The following is a 12,634-nucleotide window of genomic DNA, read 5'->3' on the forward strand; positions in this document are numbered from 1 at the left end:
ATTTGATAGGGATGCTTACTTTGTTTTAGATGTAAGACACTTTGCCCAAGACCTCAGCTCAGCAGGGTACAGAGCAGGCATTTAATGTGTGCACTGTGGTTTGGCCTCACAAGGAGCCTGTGAGCACCCTCTCTGAACCTCTGCTAATGGGATTCTACATTATGGTGTTATTGTTGAGGTGAGGGCTTGCTAGGTAGCCCAGGCTGGTCTTGAACTTGTGACCTTCCTACCTGAGCCTTCCATGTGCTGGGATGACAGGCATGAGTCATCATACCCAGCAAGTATATTCTTTATGTCTTGGTGCACTCATCTGGCATAGTCTTCTGCTCCTTTCAGATTGGCTCAGAGTAAGGATCAGGGCTTCAAAACAGTTTGCAGGAACCAGTTTTTATGTTTGCATACTCGTGACTGCTATACTTCACTTTGCTATACTCAGAATCAATGTGCAAGCCTTGCTGTTGGCCACACCATTTGTTCTGGGATGAGCGTCCCTCTGGGCTTTGCCCCAGGGCTTCACAGGAGGTGAGGTGGACTGTCTTCTCAACCTTCTCTTGAGTTCATGCTGAGTCAAATGTTCCAAGTCGCCAGCGGCCAATGAGCCCATCGGAGCCTCAACAGTGATGTGCACAGTCATTGCTCAGCCTGAATCTGAGCTGGGGCCTTATACCTTTGTGCACACTGTCACTGCCTGCCTCACCGGAGTCATGCGGCTTCTGGGATGTTGCTCTCCAGCTCCTTATAGATTAACCAATTAATGAACACTGCGTGTGGTCCAAGCAGCCATGCTGGGTCACAGCTTTCAGCTCTGTGCTGCCCTTGAGGTTCTTGGACTGCGTTCAGGTTTCTCATAGGATAGATTTGAAATTTTCCCAGCATGTGACCTGCTGTGAATCCATATGTACACACATAGATTTTAGATTTTTAACTGGTAGGCATGCTAAGCTACCCAATAAAGCTAGAGAAAGATACCGTGTAGGATAGTTTTCTATAGCCACACACAGGAAGTGCTGTACTGAGGGTGAGAGTTCTCCAAACTTACACGATACGGAACCTCCACATGTCACCTCATCGGCAGTGGCCGTCAGGTGTTGTTAACACCTAAGACAGCAAACTGGGGCCTCGGTTGGGTTTCAGAAGTCAGGGCCTCTTCCGCACCAATGCCATGGCCTCTCGTGTGACTGTACGGTGTGTGATATTTTGTTTGTGTTCTGACAAAGCTTGCCTGCAGATCAGAGGAGGAGCTAGCTGGGCAGTGTTGACAGAGACCTTAAATCTCAGTACTCAGGGCTCATTCCTTCAGTCCCAGCACTTGGGAGGTGGAGACAGGAAGTGATAAGCTGGGGTGCAGGCAGGACCAGAGCCTTTTGAACTGGGGAAGGACACAAGGCAACTGGCAGCTGCTCCTGGTTCTCTGATCTTCTGGGTTTTACCCCAATATCAGGCTCCTGGCTTTTATTGTTAAGATTATTTAGATAACGTTTCAGTACAGAGTGCTCATAATAGTATGTTAGTGGTTCAAGTCTCTGAACGTCATTTTCTCTTCATGTTGGCTGATTCTGCCGTGCACATGGACCTGGGACCTTCTCTGACGTGGGAGACAATGTCTCCTGTGCCTGAGGAATCAGCCTTCCTTATCTCCTGTGTAGATGACTCCTGGCCCAGCTCTTCCTGGGGATGTTGTACTGGTTGGCTTGAGTCATCTGAGAAGAGGCACTTTGTTAGCAAAGTGCCCCATAAGTTTGACCCGAAGGCCAGTCGTTTTCCTGATAGCTGGTTGATGTTTAAGGGCCCAGAGCACTGGGTGCCATGCCGTCCTTGGGCACATGGTCCTGGGTGGTAGAAGAAACAGATATGTGTGAGAACAAGTCACGGAGAGCAAGTCAGAGAACAACGTGTCCTCGTGGCCTCTGTTTCGGTTCCTGCCTCCAGGTTCTTCCTTATGTTCTGCTGTGAGATGAGATAAGCCCTTTCTTCCTCGGGTCATGGTCATGGTCCTTTGTCACAGCGATAGAAAGCAAACTAGAACAGAAGTACTTTAAAAGCTGTGTTCCTGTTTCTCCTTTACAGTTTTATATCTGAGAGAGAGAGAGAGAGAGAGAGAGAGGGAGGGAGGGAGGGAGGGAGGGAGGGAGGGAGGGAGGGGGAGAGAGAGAGAGAGAGAGAGAGAGAGAGAGAGAGAGAGAGAGAGAGAGAGAGAGATACATCTTATGGAGCACAGTAACTTAGGGTTTGTAAAGCATCCCTCATCGCCCCCACATGCCCATTCCAGCTTCTCAGACAGCACGTCTAAAGTTTAGTGCTCACTCTGGTTCTGTGTTCTTTATCAAGGCTCGCTGATTTTTAACTTTTGCTGGTTTTGTGCTGTCGCTCCTCTCTTCCTCCCTCTATATAAAAATATTGTTTGTTTTCTGAAGCAGTTAGAGAGGGCTGCATAATTCATGCACCTTCACACATCAATAATTCAGTTCTGTATTTCCTAGCATGGGGAGAATTATTCATGGTTTTGGTTTCATCTCTTTTAGTCCTGAGCACTGTCTTTCTATCACATAATACATAAATTTTCAGTATGATTTGGAACTTATATTAAGATATATAAAATGTTTTTAATATATTTGAGTGCAGCTTATAAATGTTATATAAATATATACTGTATAATGCATAATACAGATACTTCTTAGAGGCATAGTATATTAAAATGCCTTGAAAATAAAAATATATTATATTCAAATAGATAATATATTTTAAATGTATAAATTTAATATAATTATCAGTATATAATGTACATATATGTAATACACTAGACCTATAAGGTTATGATTTTATCTTATTCTTAGTTATAAGTAGTAACATAATTAGGATCATGATAAATAGAATACAATGTAACACAAATGTAATAAGATCCTAATTCAGACTGATATGCTATAATTTAAAGTCTATGTTTGTTTAATAATATATGTTCTGGAGTCATGTAGATACCTTGCATCTCAAATAGCTTACTTACCCTAGGGTTAACATCTGTTATTCTCTTGTTTATGTTTGTTTTAGTGGTCCTGAGGATTGAACCCAGGGCCTTGGGCTTGCTGGATGAAGGCGTTACGACTGAGTTCCCGCCCAGTTCGATGGCTGTTTCTGGCTTCTTGTCTTTACTCTTCTAGAAGCCAGGGGTTATTTCCAGCCTGACTGTTCTAGACACACACGCCAACTGGCTTTTTAGCCGGGCAAAGTCTCCCTCGTTCATTTATTTGTTGTGTGTGTTTATACAAGTGTAACCTTCATCACCCACTTGTCATCTGTGTGGACTGTGGATTTCTGTTTCTTCAATGGTTTATAATATATTATGCTCCTTGTCTTAATCAAGTTTTTTTTTTTCAGTTTGGTTCAGTGGGAGCCCCCTTTCTTTGGATTTTTTTTCTTCTTGACTAACATTTTTTGAGTGCTTTTGTACTCTGACATGAGACAATGATCCTTGAGCCTCAGCCCTAGGATCAGACTCTTTTCCGGGGAGCCAGTGTTTTTCTGAGGTGGGGCAGTGCATTGTGGGGCATTGACAGACCTATGAAACCACACAGACGTATCTGTGCAATGCATTCGCACACACGAGCATATATTCTCTTGCAATCGGGAGTCCCTCTCGTTAAAAGCATTGATTTCCCTGCATTTGGTTTCCCTCCACTCTGTAAGTTCTCTGTGGCCCATCACTATCCCACTCTCCGTGATGAGTACAGACATGAGCCTGACACTCACGTGTGATGATGGGGATCACTGAGACTCACGCCCAGGGCGTTGTACAGTCCAGCTAAGCCCACAACCCTCAAAGTGTGTTTTAATAAGTCAAGAACTGAACAAACTTTGATGCTGAGCATTGATCCTCTGTGAAAGAGAACCAAGGAAGCAGGTTAAGTATGGAAACTCAGTCCCTTTGTTTCCCCTTTTCTCTTTCTGTAACTGTACCGTGGAGCATACACTGTCATCAGAGGTGGTCAGGGGTTTAGTCCATAGGTTGCCACCTGTAAATAATAGGCTTTCTGCTGTGCTGTTCCCAAAATCAAATGCATTTCCACAGGATACTGTGACGATAATGTTCCAAGTTTTACATTTTTCGTTGTGTTATACTTTCTAGGTGGCTGGCATTGTGGGCAGAGCCGATGTGTTAGCATGTCTGCTGTTCCTGCTGGCCTTTCTTTCCTACCATAGGTGAGTGGGGTTAAGCAAACCCTTCTGTGGTTTGGCCACATATTGCCACATATACATTAAAGCCCTGCTTGACCAGAGAGAGGCTGTGTGGACTGTAACATGCTCGGTGGGTGTCGGGGAGAGAAACCCTCTTTTTACCGAGTGCAGACCTGTTATCTTCCAATCCTACTTTTGAAGCATTTAATATCCCGTGTGTGTGTGTGTGTATGTGTGCGTGTGTGTGTATGTGTGCGTGTGTGTGTGCGTGTGTGTATGTGTGCGTGTGTGTGTATGTGTGTGTGCGCATATGTGCGTGTGTGTGTATGTGTGTGTGCATGTGTGTATGTGTGCGTGTGTGTATGTGCGTGTGTGTGTGCGTGTGTGTATGTGTGCGTGTGTGTATGTGTGTGTGCGCATATGTGCGTGTGTGTGTGTGTGTGCATGTGTGTATGTGTGCGTGTGTGTATGTGCGTGTGTGTGTATGTGTGTGTGTATGTGTGCGTGTGTGTGTGTATGTGTGTGTGTGTATGTGTGTGTGTATGTGTGTGTATGTGTGCGTGTGTGTATGTGTGCGTGTGTGTATGTGTGCGTGTGTGTGTGTATGTGTGTGTATGTGTGTATGTGTGTGTGCATGTGTGTATGTGTGTGTATGTGTGTGTGCATGTGTGTATGTGTGTGTATGTGTGCGTGTGTGTGTGTATGTGTGTGTGTGCGCAGAGGTGCGTGCATCCATGCATGTACGTGTTCACACATGCATGTTTTCCTCAATTGTTCTCCACATTATCTTTTGGGGCAGGGTCTCTCACAAACCTGATGGGAATCTGCCTGTCCCCACTGCCCAGTGCTGTGAATACAACAGGCTTCTGTCTGCATCTTGTTTGTTTAATGTATGCGAAGGATCGAACTCAGAGGTCTGTTTGTGCAGCGGGCACTTTCCCCACGGAGCCATCTCCCACCCCTCGCATCGGCTTTAAAAGACCACTGTCCCCATGCCGTTGATCCTGGCCGAGAGTGAAACTGTAGCTGTGAACAGGAATAGCTAGAGAGTAGTGTTTGCAGTGCTCTGTTCTGTTTGCCTTTGGTTTGTTTAATTGATCCTCATTTTGTTCCTGGTTTGTTTTTTCTGTTATTCTTACAGCAGCCACTCACAGTCACACAACAAGGTTGGCCAGGAAGCGTTGTTTCTTAACTAGTTTTGCACTTTAGAATCCTTTGGTCAGCGTACAGGAAACCTCTTTCTATTGCTTTGCGCCATTATCCCCAAAGCGAAGGCATTTTTAGCTGACTTGTGACATCCATATTCAGAGAAGAATGAGTTAGGAAAATGTGAGTTGGGACAGAGCACTCGAGATGTCTCCCTAAAGACGCCAGGTCAACTATACCAACTGACCTCATAGAGAGATGCTGGCTGGGAATATGTAAACTTGGCCTTTGGATCAATTTGATGACCTATAACTTACAGAGCCCCATGATTCACTTTTAAGAATACTGTTCTAAACCAGTGACATTGAATTAGCAACAATTTCCCTTCTTCCTCTTGTAGAAGAGCTACTTTTGCATACCTGTGGTCCAGATATCTGAGAGAACAGCCTAAAGGCAGAATTATTTATTTTGGCTGAAAGTTTTAGTCATGGTTGGTTGGCCCATGTATCCAGACAGAATGCAAGAGCTGGCAGAAGTGAATACTTAACCTCATGGCAGACAGGAGATAGAGCAAGGCAATAACAGGTCCAGAGCGTGGTATAGTCATCCTCAGGACACACTTTCTCAATGCCCACTTCCTGTAGTCACCCCCTAGGACATGTCCTCAATGCCCGCTTCCTGTGGTCACCCCAGGACACGTTCTCAATGCCCACTTCCTGTGGTCACCCCAGGACAAGTTCTCAATGCCCACTTCCTGTGGTCACCCCAAAGACATGCTCTCAATGCCCACTTCCTGTAGTCACCCCAGGACATGCTCTCAATGCCCACTTCCTGTGGTCACCCCAAAGACATGCTCTCAATGCCCACTTCCTGTGGTCACCCCAAAGACATGTTCTTAATGCCCACTTCCTGTAGTCACCCCAAGGACATGCTCTCAATGCCCACTTCCTGTGGTCACCCCAAAGACATGCTCTCAATGCCCACTTCCTGTGTTCACCCCAAAGACATGTTCTTAATGCCCACTTCCTGTAGTCACCCCAAGGACATGTTCTCAATGCCCACTTCCTGTGGTCACCCCAGGACACATTCTCAATGCCCACTTCCTGTGGTCACCCCAAAGACATGTTCTTAATGCCCACTTCCTGTAGTCACCCCAGGACATGTTCTCAATGCCCACTTCCTGTGGTCACCCCAAAGACATGTTCTTAATGCCCACTTCCTGTAGTCACCCCAGGACATGCTCTCAATGCCCACTTCCTGTGGTCACCCCAGGACATGCTCTCAATGCTCACTTCCTGTGGTCACCCCAGGACACGTTCTCAATGCCCACTTCCTCCAAGCAAGCCCGCCTTCCCCGTTTCTTCCACCTTCCAGTACTCTGCTCAGACTTTGAGTCCATTACTGTCTGACAGCACTCGTTAGGCCCGAGCTCTTGTGAGGTCAGTCATCTCAGTTGTCCCTTGGAGAAGTGCCACTGGCACCTAGTAGAAAGAGAGTAAAATGCCCCTGGACAGATGCCCTGCAGTACATAAGACAGACCCCACAACAAAGAATAATCTGCCAGGGAGATACCAGTAAGGCAGAGGAAGCCAGGATAGTGCAGCGGAGGCCTGGGGTCTGCTGAAGAGGGTGGAGCCAGAGCAGTACAGTATTGATTTCCAGGCCCATCTTTGATACTGCCTACTGCATTCCTAACCCTGCAAACACTGCTATGAAATCTATGAGTGACAAACATTTGCAATGTACAAGACCATTATCCCTCACAGCACCTCACTACCATGCTAATTCTCCCATTTCTGGGCTTTGGTATCCTGTTTGCTAACTGCACATTCGTGGTTTGCACTAGGGAATTTGACTTCTTGGTCAATGGATAATTGTTAGGAGTGTGTGTTATTTGCTTGAAACATATTCACTTAAACATCTCACTATCTACTAAATATATCCGTGTGTGTGTGTGTGTGTGTGTGTCCATGCACATTTGTGTGTGTTCCTAAGAAAGCCCAAAGAAGGCATAGGATCTCCTGGAACTACAGTTACAGGGGTTCTGAGCTAAGGATGTGGGTTCTGAGAACTAAACTCCCTTTGACAGCGCAGCAAGAGCTCTTAGCCATTGAGCCATCTCTCTGGCCCCACTGTCTTAACAGTTCTGAATAGTTGCATGGTGAATGCTCCCTGCCTTGTTCTGCACTGGATACATGGCTGACAGGTACTGTCCCGTGGTATTGCATGTGTTGATAAGGAAATGCCCGACTTGCTTTGCAGGAGTCTGGATCAGGGCTGTGCAGAGCAGAGCTTTCCCCCGACGGCTTCTCCCTTCTTCCTGCTGCTCAGTTTGTTCCTGGGGACCTGTGCCATGCTGGTGAAGGAGACCGGCGTGACCGTGTTTGGAGTGTGCTTGGTTTACGACCTCTTCTCCCCGTCCCACAAGCCGGATAAGTTGTAAGTCATTTCCAACGTTGGTTGTCATCTTGGCTCCTTTTCTTGTTGTGATGAACCTGACTAACGTAGCTTGAAAGGGGAAGGGAATTTCTGGCTCATGGCTTCTAAGACAGTCGCATCTGGAGTGGAAAGAAACTGTAGGAACTGCCAGTCTGCCCTGGTGAGGGAATCCTGCTTCACAAAGAAAGTCATATTATGATCTGGTAAGTGTTAGTAGCTTGTCTTGAATCCCCAAGTTCTGATGGCTGTTACCCATGAGTGAGCTCCCTGAACATGAAGCCTGTTTGCTTGCTCGAGTTGTGTGACCTAAAGAGCTTTAGGAGGTTGGTTGGAGCCAGTATCTTCCTGTTCTCACTCACAGGCCATGTAATTTTCCAGTTAAAGGGAAGGCTTGTTGAGTACTCACTTTCCTCCTCAACTGTAAAGGTCCATTTGTTTTGTGTGAGGGTAGTGATGCTAAGTGTGACTGGGGGTATCAGAAGTTCAAGCCTGTAGAAGTTTCTTCTCTAATCAAACCCTAGTTTCTTACCATTTTACATGTAGTCATGAAGAAAACAGATGACAAATGTTGGTGAGGTTGTGGAGACAAGAGAGCACTTACGCACTGCTGGTGGGAATGCAGACTAACCTAGCCACTGTGGAAAACAGAATGGAGGTTACACCAAAAGGCAAAGCAAAGCAACAAACAAACATAAACAAAGATAGAACTATCATATAACCCTGCTATAGCATTTCTGGATATTTACCAGAGAGACTCCAAGTCAACATACCACAGAGACATGCATATGGATCTTTACTATAGCACTAAGGTTACAACAGCTGGGTATGGAATCAGCCTAGATGTCTGTCAATAGAGAGGACTCTGTAAAGTTAATGTAGAATTTATATACAATGGAATTCAGCCATAGGGAAGAAAGAAATCATATCATTTGTAGGAAAATGGGTGTATCTGGAGGTCATCATACATGGTGAATTAAGTCAGAAAGACAATTATGTATTTTCCTCTCATTTGTGGGTTCTATAGTTGTATGTATATATATTTATATTTATATATTTATATAGTATGCATGCATATAAGACTCACTTGGGACTGTCTCGGGAGTGAAAAGGAGTAAACTGAGAGGAAAGTGGGGGTCAGAGGGTATGGGGGAGTATAGTAAAAAGCATCATATACTTACATGCAAATATCCTCACACAACCTAGCAACATGCACAGTGAATATGTGCCGGTAAAAATAAAACTGAGAAAGAAAAACTGATAGTGCAATTATGCTTTTGAAAGTAGACAGCTGCAAATAGCAGACACGGGAGACTGGGAGATTTGAAAACACACCCTTTTTAGGCATCTCACTAGGGAAGCAAGGGTGGCTGCTTCTTTTGTTACAAGCCTTGCCATTTTGTCTGACTTGATTTTTCCTCAATTCTGTGAACTACCAGGAGCAATGGGGTGATCTGTCAGCACAGCCCACAGCAGCCGGGGAACTCCCAGCCCTCCTCTCACCATGCCCACCCCCACCGTGAGAGCAGAAAACAGCGCTTCCCACACAGGGACGGTTGGGGAGGCTGCCATTCACCGGTGCCACCAGAGCCCAAGAGCCGCGGGTTCCCTGTGTCCCTAGGAGCAGTGTGGTCCCTCATGAGGTGCGTACACATTCCTTTCTTGTGTTGTACATTGCCCGGTGGGTGCTGCAGCCCACACTGTCTGCAGATCTGAAGGTCTGAGAGAGCTCTTTGGGACAGCCTGTGTCCCCCAAGGTCTTGGCTGTGGGTTGGGTACTTCCATGGTAGTCTGGGAAGTTAGTCTGGAGTGACTGAACATCTTGAGGATGGAAGTTTGCTCTGTTTTTGGCAGTTGAATCCAAGTTCTTAATGCAGTCTTCGACTAATAGTTATTTAAATATTTGTAAGATTAAAAAAAAATAAGGGGGCCGTAAGAGTGCATTGGCGTGAACAATCAACCATAAGGAAAGATTTCACTAGAACCAGCAGTGACGTAATGGGTAGAAAAGATGTTAAACAGAAGAATATGTTAGGCTTTTGTTTGCATTTTTATTTTAAATTTCGTGTGTGGGGTGCAAGCCCATATGTGCGCAGATGAACCGTACAGAGGGGAGATGAAAGATACCAGGGCAGGAAGCCTAAGATGAAAGCCCACGCGGGTGGCGTGCTCACATCCTCTGTCTATTAACTGGCTCTCTGAAGAGGGCACCTGATTTATGTCTGCTCATTTCCATGTAAATGTCCCCACCACCGGGGATGCCAGGCTATGGTGTGACATCACTAGCTGCGGAGTAATCGGTGCCTGCCACTCTGCATTTTCCGCCAGACAGATGACATCGATACTTAGTATCTCAAGAGCCGGCAGTCTAACTAGGAAATGCCCGGAGTTGATACCTAACATTTCTTTGGATACAGTTTGTTTACACTTATCTAACTTTATCTTTAATGAGGGCTGACTTAAAAACTGGCTTGCAAGATTCCTAAGCAAATCAGTCAGCTCATTCCAATCCACGGTTAGCTCCTGAACACCAATAAAGGAGGTTCACTGTGAAGCTGAAACAAACAAACTTGCTCTCTGCCGTCTGTTCACTGGGTAGGGGAAGACTTGCACATCTGACTGTGACTTCATGTCTATTGCAGCGCCTGTGAGTGTCAATGACTGAAAAACGCTGAGATTCTTAAAGGGTCACAAACCTTGCCCACATTCAAAGTTAGCCTGTGTTGGAAGCCGGGCTGGAACTGGGCTGGGTCACTTAGAACTGTTCTCTGCCACCTGTCAGGCTTTGAGTGCGGGATCTTGGTGAGCATTTAGGGCCAGAGTAGAGGTCCCCGCCTGGACCAGCTTGTGTGACCCTGGCTCCTTCATTACTACCCTGGGATTGGAAGGTTCTTGCAGTCATCCCTGTGTCTGCAAAGAACTGGACGAGAGTTAGGTTGCATGCTTCTGCAGATCAGCACCGTGTTCTAGAAGCAGGCCAAACTCTTACCTGGTCAGCATGCTTGTGCGAAAGGATTGGTTTCCCTCCTGGGTAAGGAAGCCTGTAACATGTCATGTATCTGAGTGTAAATTCATTGTTAAAATTGGTTCTGAAAACTGCTTATACTTTTGTCAGATATGATTGTGTGTGTAAAGTTGGGAGAGGCGAGAGCATCCCGCCTTTTCAGATCTCAGGCTCTGCAGACAGGACATTAAACCACAGCTCCTTTGCATACTCTCTATTACCCCAAAAGTAGCATGCCAGATTGGCTATCAGGACCGAGAGCATACGTACTGAACATCAAGAACATGGAAACTGATGTCCGGCAGCCCGTATTCTTCTGCTACGTGGCAGACCCCAGCATGCTTACTCTTGATTCTTGTCCTCACTGGGTTTGACTGCCAACTTGATACAGCCTAGCGTCAACCTCAGATGGAAGGTTCAGTTGAGGAATTGCCCCAGTTATTTTGGCCTGTAGACATGTGTGCAGGGAATTGTCTTAATTATTAATTGATGTAGACGGACCTAGCCCAGTGTGAGTGGGACCATTCTCTACCTCTTGATCCTGAGCTGGAAAACGAAGGTGGCACAAGGCTCTGAGTTCCCACATCGTCTGCTTGAACTTCTGGCTCTGACTTGAAGCCAAATAAGCCATTTCTTCTCCCAAGCTTCTTTTGGTCCGAATGTTTGATCACAGCAACAAAATGAGCCTAGCGTAGTTCTGCACCGTGATGCTGTGTGTGGGTCTCTGAACACCAGGGTGCAGTGTGAGCGGTAAACCTGTCATATGCAGCAGGAAGGGAGATTGTGTGTGGGGTTTTCCATTTTGGTTTAACTTCTAGGATATATATCTCAAGCTTTGGTATGAGGCTGACAAAAGTTGAATCAAGAATTGTCATATAAAGTGTTGTTTCCAGAAGTTTCCTAAATCAGGGGAAAATGCAAACTCAAGAGGAAAGCCTACTGCAAGGCGTTGGTTTAGTGGCTTGTCTTTGTACGTAATTGTCTTATGGGTAAAAAGCATAGTGGGAGATGGAGAGCCAAGGGTCCACCACCTGGAGTCAGACCACAGTTGGCTGATAGAGCCATTTACTGAAGCACTGTATGTGAAATGATTTGTATGTCAACGAACCTTCAGTGTCTTCAAGTCATCAAATACACACATGCTCACTCACACTTCCCTTTCCTGTTAGGAAGCTCAGAGAGTGCTAAAAGAAATGGCAGTCTTTGTTCTTCATGTATAATATACTCAGTCAATTCCACAGACAGACCCCAGTGGCCACAGCAGGCACTGAACACAATAGTTTCTCGCCTGCATCATCTACACATGTCCCTTTTCCTTGACCCCTGACAGAGTAATTCTTTCATCATGATGCACCCTGCTTCTCTCATGCCCGCGAGGCACTATTTTTAGTGCTGAGGTTAGGGAGTTAGTAATGACAGTGGCCAAATCAATGAGCATAACTGAAATTACTTATATAAATATATATATATATTATATTGAATTTGTATGTGTGTGTAGGGTGTGCACACTGCTGAGTTTAGAGATTAGAGGGCTGTTAGTATACAAGAATTAGTTCCACAATAGCCCAGAATGGAGAATAGCAAAGGTTTATTTATCTAGAAATAAACTCACAGAAAGAGTAGCGATCTACAGTCCTCTGCAAGCTCTGGGAACTGGAACCGAATCCAGTAGCCAAGGGGCCTGTACGTGCTTTTCGTCTGCATTTATAGTTCATGAGACCACGCCCAAAGTGGGCTTATATCTTAAAGGCTATTGGCTGAAGGAGTTCCCACGGCAGAGGGCAACCTGTGGGAGTCTGTTCTCTCCTTCCACCATGAGGGTCTTGTGGGTTGAAATCAAGCTGTTAGGTGTGGTAACAAGGGTCACGACACATCACT

At 45.8% G+C, this 12,634-nt stretch overlaps 1 protein-coding gene across 1 annotated transcript in view; it reads left to right on the forward strand.

The window, feature by feature from the left end:
- Tmtc1 (transmembrane O-mannosyltransferase targeting cadherins 1) overlaps positions 1–12,634 on the forward strand; it is a 217,226-nt gene that overhangs the window by 20,830 nt on the left and 183,762 nt on the right. Inside the window, exons 3-5 of the mRNA XM_075982230.1 lie at positions 4,121–4,194; positions 7,579–7,755; positions 9,192–9,395. Coding sequence (XP_075838345.1) covers positions 4,121–4,194; positions 7,579–7,755; positions 9,192–9,395 — 455 coding nt within the window. The remainder of the gene's footprint in view (positions 1–4,120; positions 4,195–7,578; positions 7,756–9,191; positions 9,396–12,634) is intronic.

This window comes from Microtus pennsylvanicus, chromosome 8, assembly GCF_037038515.1.
Source record: "Microtus pennsylvanicus isolate mMicPen1 chromosome 8, mMicPen1.hap1, whole genome shotgun sequence".
Lineage (NCBI taxonomy): Eukaryota > Metazoa > Chordata > Mammalia > Rodentia > Cricetidae > Microtus > Microtus pennsylvanicus.